The sequence below is a fragment of the Sylvia atricapilla genome, chromosome Z (assembly GCF_009819655.1).
Source record: "Sylvia atricapilla isolate bSylAtr1 chromosome Z, bSylAtr1.pri, whole genome shotgun sequence".
Taxonomy (NCBI): domain Eukaryota; kingdom Metazoa; phylum Chordata; class Aves; order Passeriformes; family Sylviidae; genus Sylvia; species Sylvia atricapilla.
Genome location: NC_089174.1, coordinates 50,448,654 through 50,476,529, shown reverse-complemented (window position 1 = coordinate 50,476,529; position 27,876 = coordinate 50,448,654). Strand labels below are relative to the sequence as shown.

The 27,876-nt window shown below is 39.4% G+C and overlaps 1 protein-coding gene across 1 annotated transcript in view; it reads left to right on the top strand.

The window, feature by feature from the left end:
* Positions 1-19,936: 19,936 nt before the first annotated feature.
* The window catches only part of SHOC1 (shortage in chiasmata 1), a 45,706-nt gene continuing 37,766 nt past the window's right edge, over positions 19,937-27,876 (top strand). The window contains exons 1-4 of the mRNA XM_066339685.1: positions 19,937-20,005; positions 23,881-24,010; positions 24,587-24,668; positions 26,243-26,433. Coding sequence (XP_066195782.1) covers positions 19,937-20,005; positions 23,881-24,010; positions 24,587-24,668; positions 26,243-26,433 — 472 coding nt within the window. The remainder of the gene's footprint in view (positions 20,006-23,880; positions 24,011-24,586; positions 24,669-26,242; positions 26,434-27,876) is intronic.

Here is a 27,876-nt window from a genome sequence, read left to right as displayed (position 1 = left end):
TTTGCTTGAGAAGCTCCTGCCTCCCTGCTTTTCTTGGTCTGCTGCTTGTCACTTTTGGGCCCTCCCACATTCCTACTCACTGCCATGCAGCTGTCTAGGGGCTTAAAAAATTATCCTGGTTACAGATCAACCATTTTTTCTGATCTGAGACACAGATAATTCCAGAAGCAATTCTGTTTTCCCTAACTGTTTATGTGTTTACAATTCATCCCATCACTGTACTGTCTGAATGCCATGTCATTTGACAAGTTTTATATATGCAGCAAAGATTGACAAGCAAACTTGGCAGCCTTAGAAGGGGATTTCCTAAAACATCCCAATCGATCAAATAATTATCTTAAAATGAAATAATTTTTAAAAAAATCATATATATTCCATCTTGCCAGAATTTAAGGGATGGAACTCACCAGCCATATCACCAGCCATTATATCTATCATAAGGAAATCAAATATTTAAGGAGGGGGGAATAATTCCCAGTTAATGGATAGTCACATAAGATGGCCCATGAGGCACCAGTACAACACAAACAATAAATAGTAACAAAAATAACACCAGCTCTTACTCATCTTTTCCAAAAGGTAAGAAGAAGTGGATTCAAGTGGCTACCCTGTCTGCTTAAAAAAAGCAGCTGTCTAGGTTAGGGTGCAGTACACACAAACTATAATTTTAGCTACTGCTGAAGACAGTGTTTAAACTATCCAGCCGCCTTACTTCTCTCTCCACTCTTCTGTGCTTGCTGCATCTCTTCCAACAGTATTGATGTTTGTTTAAACAGCTTGATCACAGAGTTAGGCTGACATAAAACCAGCCCTATCAAATAAATAAGTGAATCGTTTTATCCTTGTTTGGCTTACTAAACTGACTCACCACTTTACTTCTGTAGTATGCTCCAGTTTGTGTGTGCTGTTTACACCTCCAAACATGACAGTAGTACCCTATCTCAGATATCAGAAAGCATCAGCCAGAATGTGTGTGAATCAGCAAGTATGGGTTTAATTTGTTTGGGTTTGCTAGTATTTGATCTGAGGGTAATAACTTTAAGGAGAGCTATATCATACTGAGGAAATGTTTTATTTAATGACTTGACACAGAGCTTCTGAGGACAGAAACTGAATTCCTTTATGTTCAGAGAAACATACTCAGCAATTTCTGCATCAAGCCTGTACCTCCTGCATGAGCATTTCTGCACTGCTTTTCAACAAACCTCCAATGCTGGAGATGAGGTATCTCTAAGCAAGTGTGATTTCTAGTTATTAATTTGCTTTATTGTTAAAAATTCATGTCTTACTTCAAGCCTAAATCTAACTAGTTTTGACTTCCAGTCAGTGGTTCTTCTTGTACTGTTGATCCCTTGACACAAGTGTCTATTCTGTACAACTGTGGAAACAGCACAAGAAAAAGCACTTTTATAAACAGTTATTTCACTGTTATCAGTCTTAAATATTGCTGAGAAGATGTACATTCCCATAAATCTTTATAATGTTTCCTTCATCTTTTCCTAATTTCTCTAGAGAGAGCTGTCAGGGAAGACACCTTAGGTGTATTCATAGAATTTGTTGCTCTGCAAAATTCATGCAGTCATACCCCCCAAAACCTAGAATGATTTTGTTTTTCTGAGAACAACACACTCAACTTCCTATGTATTATGTGGGGGCAGGAGGGAGGCTGTGGGGTGGGGTTCAGCCATTATCTGAAGTGCTAGACAGTGGCCACAGCAAAACAAAAAACATCAGGTGGTTGTGACCCACAGGGTAGGAGTGATACCAAGATGTCTGCTCTTGCATGCACAAATGATCCATCAACTTCATCAGCAGACTTATAATCTGGGATGATCTTTCTAAGGTTTGACTGGAACAAACAACTGGTTTTATACATTTTGCAGGTGAAAGGTAATATTCTGTTGGATTATATGGGCATATGTCATCAAAGCATTAGATTACAAGGTCAGGGTGGTTTCACTGCATGTTGAGAAGACAGGAAAAATGGAGTCCAGGTTTGCACTGACATCCATGTAAGCCACCCTAGCTGTGGTTAAGGCTACTCCATTACAGTCTTGTGTATTGTGAAGGCAAAAGGGCATACTTATGGATGCTTCCTAGCCTATAAGAAAGCTTTTATCTCATAGCATTAAACTTCCATGCAGGAAGTCTACCTTCTCAGTCTTAGAACTGCAGAAAGCATTTGTGACATTCAGTGAGAGAACCCCACAAACAACCAGAAAGAAATCCTGTCAAGTGCATTTGTTTTAGGTTTAGGTATCAACAAAACTTCATTATTTATTTTGCTCTTAGTGTAATATATATCAAACAGACACTGACTTGGCTAAGTGGGACCATATTTTCCCAAAACTCAAGACTCTCACAAAGAGGACAAGCCCCTACAGGATAGCAACGTTACCACCAACCAGGTTTGACACTGCATAGTGTATGTGCTGCATCTCTGCAAATGTATGCTAACTAATATAATATTTAATAAAATTTAATTAAATATCATCAAAAAGGAATAATCAGTGTCCCCAAAATTTCCCAGAAAGAAAAATCCTGGAATACCTTCCCTAGCTTTCATGTTAGGTATGAATTAGTGATGAAATAACCTTCATCATCTTTAAATTTGTGTGGTACATCACTTACTAAGTTTCTAAGATGTTCCCACAATTTAGTCACATGAAAAAACCAGCTGCCTCATACAGCTGCATGCATGTGTGCTCTCACAGCTGGCCATGTTGAGCCTCCTTTTGTGCGTTGCTCACTAGAAGCAGCAGCTGGGATGACAATCCTTGCAAGTGTTAAGACAGCGAGCAAATTTCATGCTCTGAATTTTCCTGTCCATTAATCTCCAGCTGTCTTGGTTCAGTGGGACATTCTACTGCCCGAAAACTTCATCGCATTCGCCAACAGAACAAGCCCTACTGATGGCTGACCAGCAGCATTGTCCCAGAAGAGGGCTGAGGCTATACAGTGATGTGCTGCCACAAAGCAAATGCTCTTCACATCCCAGTTTTAGCAGGGAAGATGAGTCCTACACTCTTCCCTTCCAACTTCGTCCTTTTACAACAGTGAAGGAAATGATTCAGTGAAGAAGGGGCTAAACCCAAACCCATGGTTATCTGTTTCCCATGGTGACTTGTGTAATCCTTATCTTCATAGGTACTCTTTATAGTCTTTCAGGGAACAGGGACTGGGTAAGCACTCTGCAAGCCAAAGTCACAGCTTTGTATATATGTACAGTCCATGACAAAAATTAAGTGACTACTCCAGGCATGCTGATGGCATACACAGACTGCACAACTGTGAAACAGAGTGTGCCAACACTCTGCAAACTGCTCTTTGGTCTGCTCTTACGCACTGCATTGAAAAGTCTTGCTGTCAACATGCTGTAAACCCTTTGTGAGTGGAGCTAAAATAATGACATTTCTGCATGAAAAAGACCTGGCACAAAGTAAGCTTTATCATAGTGCTACATTCATGACCTGTTCAATTTAAGACTATTGGTTGCTACAGATTTAATTCTGCTACAGTGTCAGAAAAAGCCCTCTCAGCCTTACAGTCCCTTATACTAATTCCTATGATATTACTCTGTAGCATTCTGACTTTGTGGATATTTCTTTCTGGTAACAGGTGTTTCAAACATGTATCATACACATTTTAATATAGCAGATGGGGATTTCATACGTAGGGATTTCAGATTTACTGAAATTTACTTTTGTTTGTCTGTTTTTCTGCCACAATTTCTAAAACTCACTGCTTTTCCTGATTTAGACAATGCCTCCTCAAAATCCAAACATCTTGTTGCTGGATACATTTCCAAGATTAGCCAGTCGTGCTAAATCCTGAGCAGTTTCCTGTTGAAATGTCCAAGGATTGCAACTCCATTCAGCATGAATTTGTGAGACAAAATGTGCATCTGCAAAAATTGGCTTAATATATGCATACTAGTAAGCAAGGTGCCTATTGCCTTTCACTAGTAATCATTCATCCTGTTTCCATTTTCTCATTACCTTTTTCAATCATGTCCAACCTAAACTGCAGTCCATTTGGGATGGATTCTTTCCTTTATCTGTTCACTTAAGTGACAATAATAGAATTACGTAGAACTAGTCACAAAATCAGAGGTGGAGCTTCTTATCACCAAGTTTCACATAGCTAAGTACTGAGAAGTAGGGAGTGGATTTTGGCAGGCCAAGGAAAAAAACAAATGGGTTTATTTTTGTCCTGCATTGTGATAAATCTTCTAGCCATGTAAAAATGTCATCTCAAGACCTAGAACTTCAGGATGTGAAAACTAAGTGAAATGTGAGTGTGGAGTATGAATCACTGGGAGCTGAGTCATTGACACAAAGAGTTTTGTAATATTAAAAATACTTCTCTCTTCCAAAAAGATCCTACTGAGTAAATACTTCAGTATATAATACTGATCCTGACTAAATCAATACCTGATTTGCTTATAAGCACATTTGAGGCTGAAGCTCACTCACTCATGAAATCTACATTCCCAGTGCAGCATTATAGTGCTCTGGTTTACACTCATATCTTCCAACCACCAGAACAATTATCAGCCACAGCAAGGATTACTATCTTAAGTCTGCACAAAGCACAATGATGGATGACATGAAGATCAGGGAATGGAGTAGCTGACTTGTTATTAAGGGTGAATTTTATCTTTGCTTTCTTATATTTCAATGTCTCCAACACCAGCTGAAGGCAGGGACATAGCTACCATCAGAAAATGACAAAACTGAAGAAAGACTTTGCTAGTTTGATTTTTTTTTTCCCAGCTGAAGCAAAGATTCTATGTTCCCCCTGTGTTCCTGTGTCCTGTGTAATCTGTGAGCTATGAATTGCTTCTTTGCCTCTGGATGCCTGCCAAAAGAAACCATAAATGGGATTACTTTGTTGCTTAATCTTGCTCTTGTAGCTTTGAGTAAAGTGTTGAACGTCTCAAAAGACATTTTACATAACATGAATTTTGAAAGTGTAACAAGCCACCTCAAAAGAACAGAAGGAACATTTTGCCTCACTTACGCAAAACCGCTCTTACAAGCTTTAAGAACAAAAATGATCAATAAGTTTTCCTTCAAGTAAAAGTTAGATAAATTATTATTATAGTGTGAATGAAGTTCAAATGAAAAACAAAACAAAATAAAACCAAAACCAAACAAAACTGTTTGACACTGTGGTGTTGCCAATTAATTTCAGATCATGGCACATACTAACAAGGAAATTTCCTTGGCTGAATCTGGCATTAATGAATAATCAAGGCATGCCTCTTAAATTTTACAGCTAAGAGTCTCATTCCTGAAAAGAATGCCATAGTTTTGGAATACAAAACAGGAAACAGGCATGGGATGCAGTTTATTGAATACAGCCTGAAGTTTTTATAATTTTTTATCATTTGTAGTACCAAAGACCTGTCCTTTTCTCCACTTCATGTTAGATAAACTCATAACGGCAATAAACACATCAGAAATATCTCTATATGGACTTTTACCTTGCTTCTCTCTGTTAAAATTATGAAAATACAAATTAAGCATTGTTAAGTTTGAATCTCTGTACAGAAATTTTAGTTTCATACTTTTGCTATTCAAGAGTTCTCTCCAATAGTAATTCTCTGCTCTTGTCACCCTGCTCAGGTAAGGAGAGCTGGCTGGACTGAAACTTCAGCTGGAGTTCCTTTTAGGCCACACAACACACATGATGAAAACATTCCCTAATTTTCCAGTGTCAAGCAAAAGCTGTAACAAATGTCATATTAGTTACATGGGAATTCTGACAGTCTCGAAACTTCTGACAGTGAGTGAGGCACCAAAAGCATGACAAGATGTATCAACATTGCAGAAGACAATATGTCAGAGTCTTGTAACTATGCTCCTGTCTTCCCTGCAGTACTGATGGAACATGCAATTAGGCTCTGGAAGTGTAACTTCACCTGTGTTATGCAAAACACTTCTTACATGACTGTATCATTCTTACACCTGTACACTACCAATCATGTAGTGCAAGAAGCTTTCTCATTCAAATAATTTACTAATTTTATAATTTAACATTGCTCTGTGGCATTGCAAGGAAACTATACATCATGAATGAAATGGATGGATGTTGGGAAGGGGATGTCAATTGAATTACTGGGCATGTTGTGACGGTACAAGCCTTCGTACTTTTCTGATCCTGAGTTTAAGGAAAGGGTGTTTGATTTTTAAACATCTTCATTTATGAACTTGAATGTTTAGACCTTCCTGATGTTAAAAAAAAAAAAAAAAAAAAAAAATGCAGTAGTGTGACTTATTGTAGGCCAGGTAGGCCTAGGACAGGAGTTAGGAGTATCAGCAGGAATTAAAGATGAAGCCTACTAACCAAAATTGCTCTCTCCTGCTGACTTTCTGTCAATACAAAAATGACCCCACTACTAAAATAACAGTACAGGTGTCTCCAGGTGAGTAGAAGAAACTGGCTTAGACACTGCTACTGACACAGAACTGAGGGTAAATAATAGGAGACATGAAGGCTTAAAACTTAAAATGTCTGTGTACTAATTCATTTCATATTGAGGGCACTCCCAGCACAAAGGCTCAGATGACATACATAGCAGTGATTGAATACTCTTGTGAAACAAAAGCAAATGCTGCTTGTCATTACTGCTTGTCACTGCAGGTACAATCCAGTGGTATTAGGGACACATGACAAACCCTCTTTCAGATAGGTATTTCCATATGTGAACTTTTTGCTACTGCTACAGCTTCCAAAGCTGTGTTTCTTCCACCTTTTCCCAAAGTACAGCGTAATTAGAGCCTATTGGGACAGTTTATGCATATAATCTGTTCCAACTACATTGATGACCCTAAGAATTTTCACCAGCTCCATTTCTCTCTTTTCCATGACTATAGCTGTTCAAATTAAATGTAATGTTTCAGTGGGAAACCAGGCAAAATCACTTTAATTAATTTCTGTGGTATAAAAAAATCTGACCTTCTGTACTGCAGCCAAGATAAGAAAGAACTACAGCACAGAACATTAATTACCCTTGGAAGGTATCATACACCAAATAATTTGTTCAAATACATTCATAAGCTGAAACTTGACTTAAAAACATTTTGCAATAATTATGACACTTTGATCCATGATCCTGAAAGTATTTAATGCTGTAATACATTACTCAAAGTCAGGCTTGGATGAGAATAAGTATTGGCACCAGAAGTGAGAAGACAGCCCTTAACCAATAAGGCAAAGCAGGCTGTATCTTTTTAGTTTTATCACTGTTTCTTGGGCAACTAACATCCTCAAAATTGCCAGCCTCAATATGTTAGACACTGTGTGTTAATAAAAGCTTGTGGCTACCATCAGTCATATACATTTTAGAAGAACTGCACCTTTTCCTTAAAATAATCTATCCCTGCTACAAAGTATCTATAGAATCTGTTTTCTGTGTCATAATTTCTCTTTTTTAACCAAATCAAACCAAACTAAAAAAAAAAAAACCAAACCAAAAACCAAACCAAAAAACACCAAACAAACAAAAACAAACAAACAAACAAAACACCACCAAAAAACCCACCACCCCCTCTTGTTATATGTTTTACACATCATCATAAAGAGTGATGCATACAAATATTTATTAAAGACCACAGTTTGGAAAATATTCTATTCAATAATGCTTACTATGTCAGCAAATGACACTTCAGTAAACAGTGGGCAATGGTTTTTCAGTAGTTAATATTTTATGGGATCTTAAGGTCAGTTCAAAACAAGCCTCCGTCTGTGGTCCATCAGGTGTAGAAGATGAAACCAAACAGATGATGAAAGTATGGAGAAACCAAGTAAAAATGCCCAGTGACTCACAGATGTTTTGAAACGTAATATGTAGCTTTCTACATCAAACCACTTTATATCCATCCTGGTCTCATGTCTCCTCCAACAGCTACCGACATTCATTGTTTCTGCTCAGGGAGTAAATGGATAATATCTGTTGGTGTAGCAAGACCCAATGAACAGTGAAAGGTAAAGGGGAAAGAAATAAGTCTGTGATTACTGGTCCACATTGAGGTTTTCTGACCATAATGCTACCTTTCACCACCAACAACTGTTTGGGGAATAGTTCAAAAAATTGCAGCAGGAATAGTATCAGCACAGTCCTAAGGCAGACATCTTGAGGTCTCCTAAGCTCAGATAAATTTTGAGCTTGATCATTATGTCAAAGATTCTGTCTAGTTAGAAAAACTGAGCTCTGCTTGGAGCTACCACTGCTGTTGCAAAGCCTTGAAATATTTAACTGCAGAGCTGTACTTATTCTAGCTCTTAAAAAACATATCTTTTCGAGTCTATCTTTTAGAGGCCCTTCCCTATACCAGACATCACAGCCTGTTAACACATTAGCATTCTGGAAGCATTCAGTCTACACTTAAGCTTATAAAAAAAGAATTCACAACCAGCTGTTAGTCCTTGTGAGATCACGATGTCAGTCCCTGCTCACTGCCCACTGTAATACAGACTGAGGCACTTACCTCAAACACAAAGAATTTTTCATTGCAGATTCTGACTTCCTCAGACTCTCCAAGTAGGAGTGTTTATTCAAGGCCCTCCATTCTAACAGTCATAAGGAGCTGCTGATTCCTTTGTCAGAGGGAAAGACCAATTTAATTTTGTTCTTTTTTCTCATTATTGCCTGAAGTGCTTGACAGAAAGAACAAGCCATCCTTCCAGCAGCAGAGATGGAATTAGTCAATGCTCAGACTAGTTCTCCTGCTCTCCCATTTATAAATCATATTTGTTAGATCAGTAGAAACTCCTGAGATGATATCTGAATTACAGTCCTGTCATTAATCTGGTTAACTGGCTTGCAGAGCCGGAAGATACTATTACCTGTCAAACTTAGTATGCAGTATGTCAATAACTTGGCTTCACTTCAGCTCAGACCAGAAGATGTGAGTCTGACTGTGATAAGAAAGCACCCAAAGGAACTGTCAAAATTCTCTAAAACCTCCATTTATGCAGGAAAACTGCTCCATCATATTTACAACAGCCAAAATGTTCAGACAGTTTCTAAGTACACCTGTGCTTCTTTTCACACTAACACCAAAAATACCTTCCTGTAATGAAAAAAAATTGTTGCATTAAATAAATATTCTTTTCTCTATGATTTAGTGAATATCAATGTCATCCCAGCCATTAAGAAGAGGCTACAACAATGAATTCTCCCTATTCAGAACACTTACAAAAACTCATGGGGTATAACACTTCCTAGCACTGTCAGCATCTCTTTGTTTCTGTTACAGTTTTATATCCTGATTAATGTAGTTTTCCAGGTATAACTGAAGTGTTATTGTAAAAAATTGCTAAACATTAGACTAAGTCAAGACATTTGGAGTCGCAAATCATATTACTGTGCATTTACCACAGTTATTCTTCATTTTATGTGCAAAATGTTCGCTTGCAAAGATCTCCATATTTTAACCCATATGTAAACCTCACAAGAAAAAAGCATATATCACTCAAGCAAATAGAATTTACTAAACTTTTACATTGGAATGCAACACTTCATAACCTAAGCCTCATAGACTTGCCTTAGCATTCTATCAGCAATCTCAGTCCACAAATACATCACCAATTATTTGACTTAAGTAATTATATTTTTAACTGTATTATTCAAATTTTGTTAATTTTCTATTCATCTAAAAAAATCAGCCACATGAGCAATAAATACTGTGACCAGTGCTTAGCTTCTCCAAGTCCAAATCCCAAGACACTTTGTTCAAAATGACTGCCCAAGATGTTAGAGCAGTTTTGTTCAGCTGTAGGCCTATTTGGGAGAGAATTATTCAAGCTATTTACAAACATTTACTGAAGTCAATAGAATACAAAGCCTACAGCTTATCAGCAATCTCATGTCAGTATTATGAATAGCTTGTTGTGGTTTTTATTAAGAATTTCATTAATACGTGAATTTTCACAGTTCTGAATACACAGAAAAACAAATGTAAATGCCTCAGATCCATCATCAAATGAGCTCACAGAAAATAACCACCACTACAAATACTTAGCAAGTGCAGAAAACATGTATGAAACAATGCCTGAAAGGCTTAGTTGGTGTAATAACCACACTGAGACTTGGAAAACTGTCTTTAGTAAAAAGAATACAGGTTGTACTAACTACCACCCAATAACACACGCAGATTTTGTGTTCATCTTTGTTCCTTATCCATTTTTCTGTTTGGTTTCCTCTACCTATACACAGTATCTAGTTTCAGACAATTCCTGTTGGATACACAATCACTAAGGACATTGTAGATGTATCTTGCCTGAGTTTGAACCTTTATATTTCACACCATTGTAATCTTAGTATAATTCACAAATGTTGTAAAACCTCTAAATAAAATCCCTGCTTTCCTCCTGTTGACTTGGCTGTATGTTGTAGTGAGACCTTCCTAAAACACACAGCAGAGGGGTGTCCCCTCTGCCTCTTCAGCCACTCTGTTGTCAGCATGTTGCCTCCTTTCTCTTTTCAACCCTTCACCTTTCCTCTATTGGCAGCTTGGGTGAAAGACAAGCTGTTTTTCAGAAGTTGTGGATGTCCCAACCCTGGAACTGTTTAAGACCAGGTTGGATAAGGCTTTGAGCAACCTAGTCTAGTGGAAGACAGATATGCCAAAGGCAGGGATATTGGAACAGAGGATTCTTTAAGGTCTCTTCCAACCCAAAAAATTCTGTGACTCTATGCTGCAGGTATCACAGTCCTGAACATGAATACTCCATTCACACATCACAGTGGAGCAAGCTACTATCAAGTGTGTAGAGGAAATGTTAAATATATGGTTTCCCAGCAATGATCCCAGATGCAGTGAAGGCTTATATTATTAAGCATTGAGGGCATGTGGTCTACTGATCAGGACTGAGAGCTCCAGCTTTTAATGGAGGGCGGTATTTCAGATTTGGGATTCTAGGTGAGGTGTTGTCCTTAAGCATCATATATTTGCATTACCTGGCAAAAGTTTCAGAAGTTGCTTTGAAGACAGCATAGACAGGAATGGCAGCATGACAACAGGACCCAACACAGTAAGGAAGACGTGGATGTTGAGCTCTTTTTAATGGCAGATGGTCACTGCAGGATGGTGTTTCTAGCCCAGAAATGCAACCCAGGACTTCTGGGTGTAATCCATCCAACTTTACATTTTTCATATATTTAAGTTCAGGTATAGGCTTGGTAGCTAAGGGGAAGAGTAATACACCTCCCCAGTCTGTGCAATGAAATACAGAGCACTCCTCTAGGCACTGAAATACAGAGCACCTATATCAACTGTGCAGGGAGCCTGACACTAAACTCCTTGAATTAAACAATGTATGTACCTCTCTAGTGATTAAAAACACACATGACCACTGAAAGGTCCAGAATTTTATAAGCCTCCTACGTGTGTAGAACAGAAAGGACTTGCTATTGCTGCTCAGATTTAGACTCAAGTCACCATTACTAACTGTCCCAGGAATTTTTTGATTCATCAAATATTGCTGCACTTGTCTCAGATAGGTAAGTGACTTCACTGAGAAACACTGAAACGAATATAGCTATTTTGCCTTGTACTTTTCAGTGAAACAATGCTCAGATGGGAAGGTTCAGTCAAAAGGTAAATATCTTCCAAGGCAGAGCTTTATGCTTTCCCCACATTTCTACAGCTAGCATGTAGCAAAGTACTACACTACATTATCCCACCACAGAATGTCTTAGACCAATTTACAAAATAAACAATAAAAAAGCTCTAATCTTAAAGGTATCACAGAATAAAAACATCTCGCTCATGTTGTTTAAGTTTTTATGCGTCTCCAGGGTTGTCTGTGGCTAGCACATCTTCATAAGGTCACTTTTAAATGGGTTTTCTCCACCACACAAATATCCCAGGACTGGAGTCATCTTCTAGTGTCACTCACTCTGATGCCTACTCTGGTTAGTACAAGATAAAGTTTGCAAATGTGTTTCAAAAAGCATTCTTAATATTACAATCACATTATTCATTTACTTGAACTTCTTTCAGGGCTTAGTGAAATACATGTGACAGAAGTAGCCTTCATATCAAAATAAGAAGAGATAAAAAAGGGTAAAAATATTACCTGAGTAATGTATCCTCAACAAACAGGATTTGCAAAAACAATACACAAATCTTTAGTATTGTATGCCAATGACTACATACCACATATACATGTTTTTTCTAGGAACATTGCTTGATTATTTGCAGTATTTGGGAACTGTTAAACAAAAATAAGGTCACAAAATTTATGTGTCAGCATAATCATTTAGTTGTCATAAACTTTTTATTTTCTCTCAAAAGCAAGCAAATAAAACAGCAAAGAAAATACACCAACATTCCATGAAAGCATTGTACTTTTATTTCAGAGACTATCAGTAAAGCCTATTCCCCCTATGAGATTTTTCCTTTCTGACAGACTTTGGGCTAATACAACGACCCCTTGAAAGCAGATACCTTGAGATCTGCAATGTTTCTTTTTCAGTCCCTGTGGGATTTTTCTGCCTGCACTGTGCTCTTGCAAGAGAAAACTGTTCACCTAGATGTGTGACAATGACAGCCCCTAGTGGAGCTCAATTATGTCCACAGCAGCCTTTCACAAAACCTCTTCCACAACCTCTCCTGGATTTGTAATACACGGATGGGCATTTTCCTACAAATGATGAACAAATATGGCCATGTTTCTTCATTTTTCATGCACCCTAGCTAGAAATTAGCCATGTGCTCTGTTTCATCAAGTTTTTCTATTTTTCTCTTGTCACCATTTCTAGACTTACCAATTATATTTTCCAGTTACTTTTTATCTGAAATGGAAGTCAGTTTAAGGTTTTATTGCTTTTATCATTACGCTAATTTACAAGTTTAAAAAATAATCTATTTGTTCTTTGTTTTCACTTGAAGTGTCATGGCATTACTTACTGGCAGGTGCTTACTCAGATGTTCTGAGACAGTTTCTAGATAACTGAAGCAGAATTAGAACCTTTGACAGCATGTGCAGCTGTTGCCCGGTCTTGGAAGCCTCCATTTCTCACCCAGCTGAGTCTCCTTGCCCTGCACTGGTGGTAGAACACACACTGTCTCTCAGACATTCATGGTCTCCTTGAGTCTGTCCCCCGAGAATAGAGCTCAGCAAGCTTGCATCTACAGTAGGGGCTGCTCCTGGGGAAAACAACCCAAGCCAGGGGTGGATTGGGCAGGTGGAGGAGGGGCTGTGGATGGATTGCTCATGCAAGCTGAGGAGGAGGTGGTATCTCCAGTGGTTCAATTCCCTGTGTCCCTACAGGCTGCCATGTGTGGAGCACATCTACAGGCTGCATCAGGCTTTTGGGCAGGGCTGTTCCATATCCAGGCTCATGCAGCATGGGTGGAGAGCCAGATGAGCCCCATCACCTGCTGAGTGGGGGCATCACAGGTGAACCAGGGGGAGGAGAAGGAGCCATGTCTGTCTTAAATAGCACCAGGGTGACAGGGCAGAGAGGAGAAATGTTATTATACAGAGATGTCTGCAGTCTCCTGCTGCTGTGGGAGTTATGATCCTGGAGCAGAACAAGGACCTTCTTTTGGGTGCCAGGCAGGTCCAGACAGTGTAGTAGGCAAAGGCAGTTTCTTGAGCTCCTCCAGCAGTGACACCAGGAGGACCTGGTTCTCCTCATGCACACCCACAGGTACTATACTTTGGTCTGTGTTCCCCTCCTATGTAGGGTCCTTGCCTATACCTCTGTTAATTTTCTCTGGGGTGGGAGTGCTGGTCCATCCTTGGGGTAGGCAGGCACAGAGCCACACCAGTGTTGTCTTGACGGAGGCAGAGAACAGCCTCACATGTAAGCCAGGGTCTGACTCTCACAAATACTGTTTCATAGAGGAGGAAGAAGGGCCAGTCCTCCTGCCAGAATATCCCTGGAGTTCTAGGTATGTCCATGAAAGCAAAACATTTTTCCTGCTGCGATCTCTTGGGTAGGAGATAGATGAAGATCGTGAAAGACTCTGATGGGCAGCAGGAGGTAGGGCTGTGGTGGGAGAAGGAGCAGCTGACAGCTCAGCTCCTGCTGCAGAGCCAACACAGCTGCATCCTATACCCAGGAGCAGGATGCCCTGCTATTTAAAGGCACATTTCAACAAAGTGGGATTCATTCCAATGGGACCTTCAGGTATTGACTCTGAGACATTAGCCAAGTACAATCATAGTGTGGACTCAACTCTGCCAATGAGTTAATTGGAAAAAGTCTATCCAGATGAGGCTGGCAAAATTGTCTCCCCTTGACAAAAGTGTCTTGGGAATGAGCAGAGGTGGTGATCACAAACACAGGCAGTTTTCCCTGCATGTAGATTGGACAAAGAGGGGGTTTATCCCACCTGATACTGATGCCATCTTGCTACTGCCTCTTCCCAGAGCAGAGGGACATGGAGGAGAAATTGAGATGGTTCCAGGAGATGATTGTAAAACTGAAGCTGAGCAAGCAAGACTCAGCTGTTGGAGGAGATGAGCCCATGCTATGATGTCTGCCTGGGTCAGCTCTCTTGTTCGGGTATGTGGCATGTGTCCTGCCCACTGGATGTCCGGGACTTGGAGCTTCTGAATGGCATCTGTCACTCCTGTGTCCAAACCCAGAAGCACTGAAGGGCAATGGCAGAGCAAGTCAAAGTAGAATCACAGCAGCACTTAATGGAGGAGCAGTGATCATTCATGATGCAGCAGCTTTCCATGAAAGTGAGAAGAGCTGGAGAGGGCAAAGGAGAGGTGGGGCAGACATGTTTTTTGTATGTGCTGTGAGTCTGAGCAGTGGTGTGTGGTGCAGGAAAGATCTGAGTGCTGGGCTGCAGCCTCCTTTATCTGCCCTCTACCTCCTTCATCCCACTCCCTTGCATACAGAATTGTAATCCAACAGATCCTCTGGCACAGAAGCAACAGACAAAAGCTAGTGTGCCTTATGCACGGATATGTGCATATCCATGCTGCTTCTCAAGGAAGCAGAGCTCTCCACAAGGGGTGCTGGTCAGGCACCATGGGCTGGAACCAGCCTTTTGATATTGTGTGGGGTTTAGTGACAGTGATGGGTTAAAGGAGAAAAAGCCTACAGTAGAAGGGATTTAGGGCATCCTCTTTGCTTCCCTCGTAATGCTCTCCAGAGTGCTTTGGTGGAGGAGGTGAATGGTGCAGAAGTTCTTGGAGGAGTGAGGGAAGCTGGTGGCCACATGGGCTGAATTTCACACCCAAGAGAGGCTGCTGAAGGAATGGCTGTGGCGTGACATGGAACAATCTCAGCAGATGGGCTCCAACATGATGATGAGACTCCACTACAGTGGCGGGGGGGGGGGCTTCCTTTGGTCGCCAGCACAGCCTGGCAGTCTTAGGGATAGATCCTGCATGCAGGGGAGACACTCAGCACTTCCTTTAGGTATTTAAGATAGAGGCATCTCTTGGTTTGGTGAGAACCAGGCTATTCCAGGATCAGCTTCCACCAGCCTGTCTTAGATGTCACCTGTCTCACTCCTGTGCCTGGGAAGAGTTTGGGCAGCCAGAGCAGGCAAAGATGCCCCCCTTGTAAATCTAGTGAGAGGAAACCACCAAGGTGGGCTAAGCAAAACCTCCCTGTGCCTTGGGAATGTGTCAAGAGTCAGTTCTGCTCCTGCCTGGGACTGACAAGAGGGGATATGTGGCACAGACTTTGCATCAGAACTGCCTTTTTAAGGGCTACCAGGGTAGAAAATAACCATTCAGTCTGAGTTTTTCCACTGCTGGCAAACTGTTATGCCTTGAGCTTGTTTTAGGGTGTGCAACATAGCTAGAGGCTCTGTCCTTCCTGTGAAGGATTCTGTGTGTCTGTGTCTGCCAGTCCTGGCTGCCCATCCAAAGTCAGATACATGAGGTCACTGCTCAAATACCTGGTGGTGTTACTCTGGTCCACATGAGAAGTTCAGCTGGAGCATATCTCCTTCATGACTTGGGAAGACATAAGTGACACAGTGTCCAGGACAAGGCAGGTAATACACTGGTTTCCCCCATGTCCATCCTAGGAACAGGCAGAATTGAAGTTGTGGGGCTGTGGGCTGAGAGACAAGGAGGAATAGCTGAACATGAACAGGGATCAGACGGATGAATCCTGGTATAAGCTGATGCAGTAGAAAAAGATGAGCTGGGCAAGACATCCAGCAGTGCGGGAGAACATTCAGAGCATGACTGAGATCAGCAGAGGATCTACTCTGCAATTCTACCTGTACCCCAGGGGCCATGACCATAGCTGGGGCATCACACCCCTCCTGAAATCATGAATACTAATCCTGACCCTGATGGGAAGTAAGGGGATGCACCAACATGCCCTGCCACAGGCAGCAAGAGTCCCTGTCCCCTGCCTCACCAGCCACCGTCTTGCAGTGCTTATCCCAGGAAGGGGAGCGAGCCCCCAGGAAGCATGCAGTATGGAGTCTGAACACCTGCAAGGCTGCAGGCCATGCAGTGGCAGTGTAGCAGCTGAGGCAGCACAAAGAGCTTCTGCACCAGGCAAACTCCCTCACCATTCCCCTTCAGCCTGGGGCCTCTGTGCCAGGGGCCTAATCTTTTGCCAACAGCTTCTCTTCCTTCTGAGGATGGGGTGGGATTGTTTTACCCTAAGCATGGGTAAAACATGCATTTCCCTCTATTCCAACTGGAGAGGATCTTCTGAAGTATTTCAATTAGAAGTTAGTGGGTTCTTTATTGTGCCTACTTGGCTTAACAATTAATCTCCTTAGAGGGCAAATTAGAAATATGTTATAAATATATAAATATGAAGAAAATGATAAATTACTGGCATTTGCATTTTTCATCGGAAAAACTGTTTAGGAAACACTGGCAATATGCCTGTGACTCAGCTAAACCCATCCTCAGAATTTAAAATGTTAAAAATCAAAACAAAATAACAACAAAACCAAAAACAAACAAAACAACCCACCAAATCACAAACCACCCAACACCAAAACAAAAAAAGAAAAAACACCAAAAAAACCCCACCCCCAAACCCCAAACAATTACTTCATAGCAGTAAAGAAAGCATCTGTCATACGCTTTTTATTTAACTTTTTCACTCACTGGAATGTACAAATACTGATGGAATTCCTGGAACCAGAGTGAAAAGTGCAAATTTAGTTCGGCACAGACAAACAGACCTCATCTGGAACTTAACCTGCAATGAGTTCTTGGAGGAGACACGCTTTCCAGACACTCCAAACTATACTACTACAGCAACTGGCAGAAAGCACTTGGGCAGCATTGCTAAGGGTTTTTGCACTTCTGAGGCGTTCTCTATGGTAAAAAGAGTAGAGGGCATGGATGGAAAATAAAATGGCTTTGTGGCGCCAACAACAGTAAGGTGTCATTTCAGCAAGCAGGACTGTGTGCTAGGGTGAGTGTAGAGTCGCATGGTGCGAGGCAGGGGAGGGGAGATGGGGCGTTCCCACTACTGCTGAAATTTTTGTCATTCCAGGGATTAGTCAGAGTCTGAGCACTGCAGAAATCTGACACTAAACTGCCTTCTGAGAAACAAACCCATTTGTTCAACAGGCAGCAGCCTGAGGGTTGTGAGCTCAATTTAGGCAGCCATTGGGGGGGGTGGGGGGGGCGCCGAGGAAGAGGCCTTTTTTTTCCCCTAAGTTGACTGTTTCTTGTAGCCACTGACATTTCACAGGTTTTCCGAATGTAGAAGAGGAAGTATTTCCGGGTATTAAGCTGTGGTCTCGTTCTATTTCCCTTCCCCAGGTAACAGGGAGCAGCCCAGCAGCTTCAGATACGATCCCCTTAAAAACTAACCCAATCCCGTCCTTTTAACTTCTTTTCCCACGCAAGCTGCTACCGGGGGAGCAGAAGTTACTTAATTGCTTTTCCTTATGAATTCAATGTTTTAAAAAATATTTTCAGCCTTGAAAGTCGTGTAAATTTTCCTATCGGCTGACTCCTGAAAGTCCACCTTCCTTGCGGCAGCGAATAGAGACGCTCCGCTCCAGAGGGCAGGGCGGGAGCAGCGGCAGCCAGTCAGAGGGGACAGCTCAGCGAGATAGCCAATCAGAGGTGAAAGCTCTGGGAGCCAGCCAATCAGGAGGACGAGTTCGCCGCCCCGAGTGGGCGTGGCGAAAGCGCCGCGGCGCTGAGGGAGGAGCGGTTGTGGTGCCGTGAGGGGCGGAGGTGGGTGATGGTGCTTGGTCCGTGTCCGTGCCGCTGTAGGGTTAAAAACATTTGATGGTGGCAGAAGTATTCATCCTGCATACTTCATTTACTGAAAGAACTGTTCCCTCGAGTCCTTGGAGAATGAAACAGGGTCATATACTGTTACAGACGCGTTGTTTTTCGTTAAAATACTTTGAAGGCTTCCTTGTAGTCTCAGACTGGTATTTCTAGGTCCCACTTTTTCAGTTTTAAATTGGAAAGTTGGAATGTACCCGGATGCAGTGGTCTTGTTGTTCACTGATTGACATACCCTTAAGAAACTAGTGGTACTTGGAGTGACTGCTAAGTAGTTCACTACTTCTGAGTGTATTAATTTAAATTTTAACACTGGGAGTAGTAATTGTAATTCTATAGCTAATACCTGAATTAAGGCATGGTTATATTGCTATAAAGAAGTTCTAGTAAGTGATACACATCAGTTCTGCTAAAGTGTAGTTCTGTCCACTGCCCTCCAGCACTTAAGGTGCAGATCCATCTCTCCTTACAAACCCATCCCTGCTTGCTCCCACACCAAATCTGTTGGATGTAGGTCTGGTGGAGGGCACGTCAGGCTGTCCATAAGGTTTGCTTTAGCATCTTGTGATTTTATTCCACTGTTTCAAACTATCCACACTCCTTCCCTTAGAATGTTTCTCTCTACTTTGTTCCCTGTATGATTTTGTATACCTTATTCCCTGTTTTGTTTCTCTGCCTGAAGCTACCTTTCTACCTCTCCTGCACCTTTTTTCTCTACCCAGACGCCTTTCAAGTAACCAACTACCCCCTAGTTACTTTTTCCTACAATGATTCCACTTCTTTACATCCACATCTGACATTGGTATTTCCAAATTTGTTAGGTAGGCATTTTTAGCCTCATGTCATGATACTTACTGTTGCATACATGAAGATTGCCTTGTCACAGGTTTCTTTTATGGCCCTACAGTTCATTTTGATTAAAATTCAATTACATCATACACTTTTTGATAGAATTATCTTACTTTGTCTTTGACTCTTTTACCTATATTTAATTAAGAAAAGTACTGTCTTATCTTATGCTGATCCCAGCTACAATATATCCTGTTTTGCATTCACACTGTCTCTGGCTTTGTGCAGTTTTTGCTTCTTTCTTGGTTCCCCTCAGAAGCATCAACTAACTTAGAAACCTGGTGCTCCATCAGGGCTTCATGCTTCAGCTAGCCTGTACAATATCTGCTTTTTGTTTGTAAAACTGAAAGCGTGGGGGAGAGTTCCCTCACAAATACACGAGGCAGTAAAAAGTTAATAGTCTAGACAATTGAATTAGTGCCTTGAAAAACTAATTTATAATCCATAAAAAAGTCACTGAACCAATAAATTTAAGAGTCATTGCGTAAGAGAGGTGATTTGTATTGCCTACATTTACTTAATTGTTCTAAATGTTTTTTGAGAGATAAACACCAAGAGGCATAGCTGAAAAACCCACCAACAAAAACAAACAAAAACCCTCAAAACAAAGCACAAAAATAAAAACCCAGTTCTTTCAGATAAAATCAAATATTCATGGCCTGTAGTTGGTCTGTTACATTCTTCCAGAGGAAGAATGCTGAGTGCTTTGTGTAACCTTCTGCAACAGGATATTGAGTCCATGGTGCATGTGCTAGAAATTATGAAGCTATTAATAATGAACCTGAAACTCGACCTTCTCTTTCAATATTTTCAGGTGATATAAAAAGTTTTTTAAATGATCTATATTCTGTATGTCTTCCAGACAACTGAAATGTTGAAAAAGTCACAAAACAAGATGTTTACAGCTTTGAAGTATCACTCAACTGACTATTTATATGAGGTATGGTTTTATTATTTATGTTAATAGTCTGAATGAAATATAGCAGTTAGTGATGAAAAGATTAAGTACACATTAAAAAAGATAACAATAACTACTTTTTTTAGAATCCGCTTTCAGAGAGGTTGTTGTGCTGCGCTTCTGGGTTAGCAGTGACATGATTACAGGACTTTTTTAGTAAAAAATTTAAGTACAATTTTGCACAGACTGAAAAGCATCAGTTATTTTTAGTGTCTGTTGCATTTACAATTTACTTACCATGCACATACAAGTTTCCTGCTTAGAGCTTGCTTTGGAGAATACACTATGCCTTCTAATGCATTAATTTAAATTAGTTACTTTGTGGAGAACTAATCCAACTTTCTAGCTGCTTTGGCATGTTTTAGAATAGCAATACACAATGCTGTATTCCTTAATTATGGTAGGGAAAAGTTTTTGCAGTGTATTAGATGTAATTCAAGGAAAGGAGATTTTTTTTTTTCCATACCAACAATGCATATATTGATTTTACAAATTTTGATCAGGTAAGATCTGGAAGCCTTGTGAAGTCTTGTTTGTTTCCTGTCTCCCTCTGTGATGTTGCCAGCCTCTTATCCCTGAACCACCCTGTCATAATTGGGTTTTTACTTACTTAAATTTTCAAAGAAAAGCCACAATCAAGCACAAGACTTCCTTCCCTAGAGAAGCAGAGTGGCTTTGCCAGAAGGGGGCATTTGTAACGTTTCAGCAGAACAATGTATCAAGACATGATGCCTTCTGAATTCAGGGAGAGTACCAGGACACAGGGAAGCATTCCTAGCACATAACTGGAGAATTGCAGCCTGGCAAGTGGTCCAGCAGTAGTACCTGCAGTTAATCTGTGATCCATGTCATGAAACATTGCCCACATCCTTTCCTTAGAGTACAGTGGCTGTTCTGTAGAGTGCCAGTGTATGTACCTACTCGTTTATTAGGTTGTAGCAACCAGAACTTATTTTTCTATTGTAATTCCAACAGTATGCAGTCTGTCATACAGTATTTGGGTGGAAATCTTCTCAGTGTAGTTCCCTTCAGCTCAGTTACCCATTGTTTCCGTATTATCTATGAATAAAAAATAGATGTGTTAGCAAAACATATTAATGGCTATATGCAAAAGAGAATTACATAGGTTTTCTTGCCTGGGTTTCGAGGAAGATGGTGCTTCCTCAACTGAAAACTTTTGGAAGAGAAATGGCAGAGTGACCTGCTGAATGGCTGCTCTGAAACAGTGTAGGTCTTGTACTCTAGTGCTACCAAAGAGGTTAATGGCTGTGGTCACACATTTAAAGGTATTACATATCTGACTGCAGGGAATATGCTGTGCTCAAACTGCAGCTTCTGGTTCCACTCTTGTGCCTAGTTGCTACCCTGTAGAGAAAGTTACATTTTGTTGATTTTTCATGTATCAAGTGTACAGGACTAAAGCTTCCAGCTTTTAGGAACTGCTGGAAGTCAATGACCTTATATCAAACTGCTCCTTGCACATATCTGACTCAACTGGATGCACAATTTTGCTCCTAATATACTTGTTATGCACTTATATCAATTCTAGGTATAGTTTTTCCAGCTCCCCTTTATAAGCATCTTTGAAGAAAGGAGCCTTTTTAGTCATCCTAGACGATAGAGTTACTTATTTCATGCTCCTGAGTGTTGCAGGTGTGATTGCAAAGTCATCTTGGTAGTGCAAGGTTTTCTAATGTTGTAAACTGACAATACATGCAAACTGAATGGAACTGGGAAAATGCACACAGTATCTTTCAGTTAGAAGAGAAATATCCAGAGGCCTTTGTATTTTCTTGATAAACAGGGGTAAAGATGCGCTGATGGAATGCTGCAGCCATTAATAATGGCCTTGAAAAACACTTACATATTTTTTAGAATGGCAAGAAAAGTTCTGTCTTATCATACTTTATTAAGTGATCAAATTCAGCTTAAACTTTACACTTAGAACAATTTAATTTAAAATATTTTGTAAAACGCACAGTTTTCCTGTTTTGAGGCTATTACCTGTGATGCTAGCTCTAGAATGTATTTCTTCCATTTCACAAGTATCAGAAAAAATTCATCAGTGACAGAAAACAATTTTAGCTATTAAAGTAAAGTTAGCCTCTATGTAGTAAAACTACATAGTGGTGTTTCAAATTTCTTTCTGATCTCTGCTTTATTATTGCATGTATTTATTTGTTCAATAGCTTCTACTTCTATAGTAGCAGTAGCATTCTTCTTTAACCTGAGAGGCCACTGACAACTTTTATGTTCCAATTCTGACAGCTTCTTTTAATGAAAAGAGGGGTTATCCTTAGCATTTTCTGTTATCTATATTAGGAAATTCACTAGCTGCCCTTTATTTTGGGATAAATGCAGTTGTTTCAGCAGTAGACTTGCTGTTTCAGAGTAAACTTCAGTACAGTTTATCTAAACTGATATATGGCCAGTAACATGTAAAAGACATGGGTCCACCTGCCCATAGTTGTCTGATTTCTTTATTCAGAAAGTTTATTATTTAGTCTGTCTTCTTTATTCAGAATCTGGGAAAGACATCACTGAGGAAATGCCATGGTTTGACTTACGCAAGAGGGACTGACTTCATTGGACCAGATCTATTTTTTCACAAGAGCCTTTTAAGAAAAAGATGCTATGATGGCAGGAGTTTTTGCTTTTTTTTGTTAAAATTAGGTAGCATTTACAAAATTGTAACTGTCCCACAAAGGATTAAACTGAAATGGAAACAGGGTTTGTATTGATGAAGTGACAGTTTTTGTTTTCATTGCTTCCCATGTGTTTGTTTGCTGGTGTTGGTTTATTTTGGTTGGTTTGTTTGAGTTTTTTGGCCCTAAGTTTCTCATTTCTTAGACAGGAATGTTTGAAAAGCACACCAATAGCATGGTTGTTCTAGATGCAGTCCAAATCAGTGAAATATTTGAAATATTTCTAGTTTGTTGCCTGAGATGTCTAACAGTACAAGCTATATTTGGCTTGACAGCATATGTTGGAATGGGTGGGCAATTCTGGCACCTAAAACAAGGCAGCTGAAGTGAGGCAATGGGTTTACAACTAGAGAAAAGTTTCTGGTCTCATTCATTATGTTTTTCCACAGGACTATAGCTACTTCTCTTTTCTAATATGCCTTTACTCTACAGAGTAAAGTCTACTCTACAGACTTTTAAGAACAATTTCTTTCTTCTTCTTTCTATAAACTTGCTAAACACAAAAGTGTAAGTGTTTTTTGTTTTTTTTTTTTGCTTCCTGAGCTCACTGGTTATTCTGTGTTCTTTATACAATACTGGGCATGGGTTTCTGTGACAAAATAACTGTAAGATAGTTTATTGAACTTGGTATTCTGTGAAAAGTTACTAAGCTTGCTATACAGACTATTTAATTCCAGAATTCAATTGATTACTAGTCGTGGTTTTGGTGAAAATTGAATGCTTTAAAAGGGCTTTCATTAGCTCATAATGGCACATGAAAGACAAGAGGCCTTGGAATATTAAAAGCACTTGAAACAAGAACAGTAGGAATGACACTGAATTTCCCGATTGGTTCCTGAATTGTGTCAATTCAGGAGACCATTGCAAGTGTTAAGATCAGCACTTGTAATTGTGTGTTCAAAATTTAGTTGGAGTGTAGCTAAGCATGTACAGTTCTGCATACTCAGAGGTGTAGATTAAAAGTTAAATAGCCAATCAGGTAAAGGTTAGTATCTTCTCTTAGTTTGGACTGCATTAGCATTATGAAATAAGGTTTAATTAAAATATGTTGTGTTCTAGTAGAAAACCCTTGAGAGCAGTGGGAGTGTTTGAAGCACAAAAAGAATGGAACTGTCTCTCTCATGATTTTATCACATGCCTTTTTTTATTCAGAGCACGGCAAGGCAGAAGTTTTCCATCTGGAAATTATCACTTTGCTTTCCTCCTTGTTTACATCAAGATGAAAAGTATCATCTCACTGGACTCTTTGCTGATGACAAGTATAGGAAGCCATGGACTAGAAGTATGTTATGTAATCCTTAAGCTTAGTTTAGATTTACTGTAAATTAAAGGAAAAGCTTGTGTTTATCCATAATATGATAAATCTGGTTAAAGAAATGTTTCCAGACATAACACTATCCCAGTTCTTATAGCTCTAGAAGGTAGAACATCTTCACTGCCCAAATTGAAACAAATGTGTAATGGATATTTGAGTGGCACCATAAATTAGATGATATTTGATTGGTTTGTAGAGATCTCTGGAAACTTTTCTTTCCAGAGAAGTGTTCATGGAAGAAAAGCAATGATCAAAGATAAGTAAAATACCAAACTTGATTGGTTGGTAGAGGTTTGGAAGATGATGCTGAAGTTATGAGATGGGAGGAAAATGAGGTTTTCAAATGACAAAGACAAATATAAGTATAAAAGTGTTTGGATCTTTCTTGTGCATTTGTATTACTTCTGCTAATGGAAGCTGAAGGTGTTGTTTCTTCTGTTGTACATATGTAAAGTTTGATTGGCCTCTGCAGTGATTTAATCAATATATAAAAAATAATTTTAATATTTTCTGTGTGACTTTTTTCTCTCCTTTTTGTCTTAGTTGGTTCAACACAGAACATGATTGCTATATCAGTATTGGATCAATGGAAGAAAAGTTTACTTGTTGAGGATTTCCTGGAAAAGTCAGTAACTTTAAGTTAAAAACATTTATGATTTCTTTGGTATCATTCAGGTACTTTGTGAATTATAAGTTAATGATGATAACAGACTATAAAGGTGTTTCCTGACAGCAGCAAGTGTGCTGGAGCTGTACACACTTATCAGATAGCTTAGAGGTGGGTTTTTTCACCAAAAGTAGTACTGTGTTTTTGTGGAGTTCACTGGTTCTTTGTATAGTTTTTTTAATGGTTGAGAAATCTATTTATGACATTGGAGAAAGTCTCTGAAAACTGCATGAACATAAAAGTAAGCTTCTTTCTCCCCCTCTTCTCTAAGACAATTACCTCATGTAACCATACAAACGTAGCTATATTTCCATTCTTAGAATAGTCTCCATTTAAATATTTGCCATTTTATAGAAAAGCCTTACTAGGGCTTTGACTTTGGAAGAGGTGGCCTGTATAGTCTCAAAATAAGCAACTCAGTTAGGTTTGTTCTATCTGTAAAACTATAGTGAAACACAGTGATTTCAATGAAGTAGTAACTTGAGCAGTGTTTTAAGGTTCATGGAGTTTCAAAGGATTATGCCATGTGATTTGGATATTACTTTCTATCATTACCATATGGTTATAACTTGTGAACTATATTACTTGTAGCTTCAAAATTAACTTCTGAACTATAATCAAAATGTTGTAAAAGAGTTGATTTTTTAAAAGATATGTAGCAGAGATTCCTCTCTATTGTTGTTTACACATGAAGTCTTGTACTGATTTTCAGAGGTGCACTTATACACTGATCACTTTTATGAGAATTACCTTTAGTTGACTAGCAAATTGCAGGATGGTGTAATCCTAAGTGTTACTAAAAATATGAATAAATCAGTAGGATGCAAAATGAGAAATCAGTTGTTTGAAATGAGAATATTAAGTACAATAACTGTAGATGAGCTGATTTGGATGCTTCAGAAATGTCAGCACTCATCAGAGTTACTATAATGTTGCAGTCAATTTATATGGGTAGCACAGCATTAACACATATTTTAATCAATTTTCGTAGCTGCTTTGTCCAGGTGCATGCTTAGCATAGGAAAACGATGACTTTTTTTTTTCCTTTCTGTAGTCAAATGATTTCCTACTTCTTCGGCAAATGGTAGGGATGTTTTCTTAATAAATAATAGTAGTAGTGAGGTTAGTATGAAAAGTTACAGGAAATTTAAATGGTTTTGTGTCTTCTTATCCTGTATTTTTTGCATTGTTGTTACTTGCAATTTCTTCATGGTTTTTGAAACAGAAGTGTACATTTAACCCTACAGCAAATTTCTGTCATATCAACAGGTTCGATTCTTTTTTCTTTTTGTTCAGTTTGATGCTGGGTGTAAACTTAAAGGACTTTTTCTCGGGGAAGAATTGAACATGTAGTTTAACCATAGATCCAGTGAATACACAGAGAACTCTGTAATTTCCAACCTTCTTTGGTGAATATGGTGGTTCTCAAAGTTCTTAGAGCACCTAAGTGCTGTGGATTCACTGAGAAATCAGGAAGTTATAACATTGATATTGCTACAGCTTAAGTGTCAGGGTTTTTTTCTGTTTTTTAGGAAACCTTTCTCCTCTGTAGAGTTTCAGGCTAGTAATGATTTAATAGAAGTTATTCCAAGTTCAAATCCTTACTCTCAGACTAACACAGAAGAACATTTTTTACTTACGGAGAATGGTTTTAAGGAAGACTCCACCCAAGACAAATATTTGAAGATTTACTATGCCACTGAATTTAAAGAACCACAGGAAGGTGAAATGTTCAATTCACTGTTTTCTAAGTTTTGATAGCATAACCTTGTTAACTTCCATTATTTTTGCACATATTCCAGAGACATTGATGAAATCATTTGGGTGATCAAAAACTTTGCAGTTGTATAAGGTATAACCACTTAAGACAGAATTATTCCCTGGAGAAGCAGGGCCTGTATTAATAGTTCAAGACAGATGCAAGCCAAAAGAAGTTTAAGATAGATTTTTTTTTGGTTTGGTTTGGTTTTGTTTTTTAATGGAAATCTGTTTGAGTTAGCATCATAAAACAGTTTGCTGAGAACATAATCAATGTCTATCATTTCCAGGCACTATGAGAGAACTGAGTTACAGATAGGGAGTCATCCAAGGAGTGAAAGGGGGATGAGGGAGTAAAGAGACTTCCATACTGGTAAAAAATAAGGAAGAAGAACAAAAAACTCTCTTTGCCCTTCTGTATATATTACATATGTGTAAAATATGTGTGTAGATATATATGTATTTCATACTGCAAATATAAGGAAATGTGTCAAATGTGCAGTGGTTACTGCATCACTTCTGTCTCAGGACAACAATAGTTTAAATTTTAAAGAAATAGAACAATGTGGTGATTTAGGTTGGAAAGGACCTTTTATGGGAGTCCAAATCCCCTGTAATCAACTCACATTTGTCAGATCCTCACCCATCCTCACCTGGAACACTTCCAGGGATGGGGCATCAATCAAATCCTTTTTTTTTTTTTTTTTTTTCTCCCTTGTAAGGAAAAAACTGCTTCCTTACATTTTAGTTAAATTATCCCTCTTTAAGTTTAAAACCTTGTTGTGGTTTGAAAACAAACCAAGTGAGAGACTCTAAGTCAGAAATACAATTTAATGAGAAGAAAAGGAAAAAAATAAAATAAAATAAAATAAATGCAACAATACAAAAAGAAAAACCACTGACAGAGTCAGAATACAATCTGATGGAAGCAGTCCAGACGAGGTGGTCTTCCTGAAGCAGTGATCTCATAGAAAGGTCTGGTAGCTCCAGTCCTCTGGGAATCCAGTGGGTGAGGGCTGCTTCTACTGTCCCAAATCCCAGCTTATATCCAGGTGAGAATGCTTGGCTCCTCCCCGTGGGTGGAGCATCTCACAATGGGATGATGAGTCATGGAAGAGGGCCTTGATGGCCCAATAAAAAGAGAGATAACTTCCCAACCTCCCGGAGGGAGTTATCTCTGAATCATGCACAAGGCATTGATGGGCCATTAGCTGAAGATGGTGATAGAATACATCCTAAACTACAACCCAGGACAAACCTAAAGTCTAAAAGGTCTATCCCCACCTTTCTTATAGGTCTCTGTTAAGTACTGCGAAGCCAGTGTAAGGTTTTCATGGAGCCATCTCCTCTCCAGGCTGAAGATATGCCAATTCTCTCAGCCTTTTCTCAAAGGAGAGGTGTTCGTTTC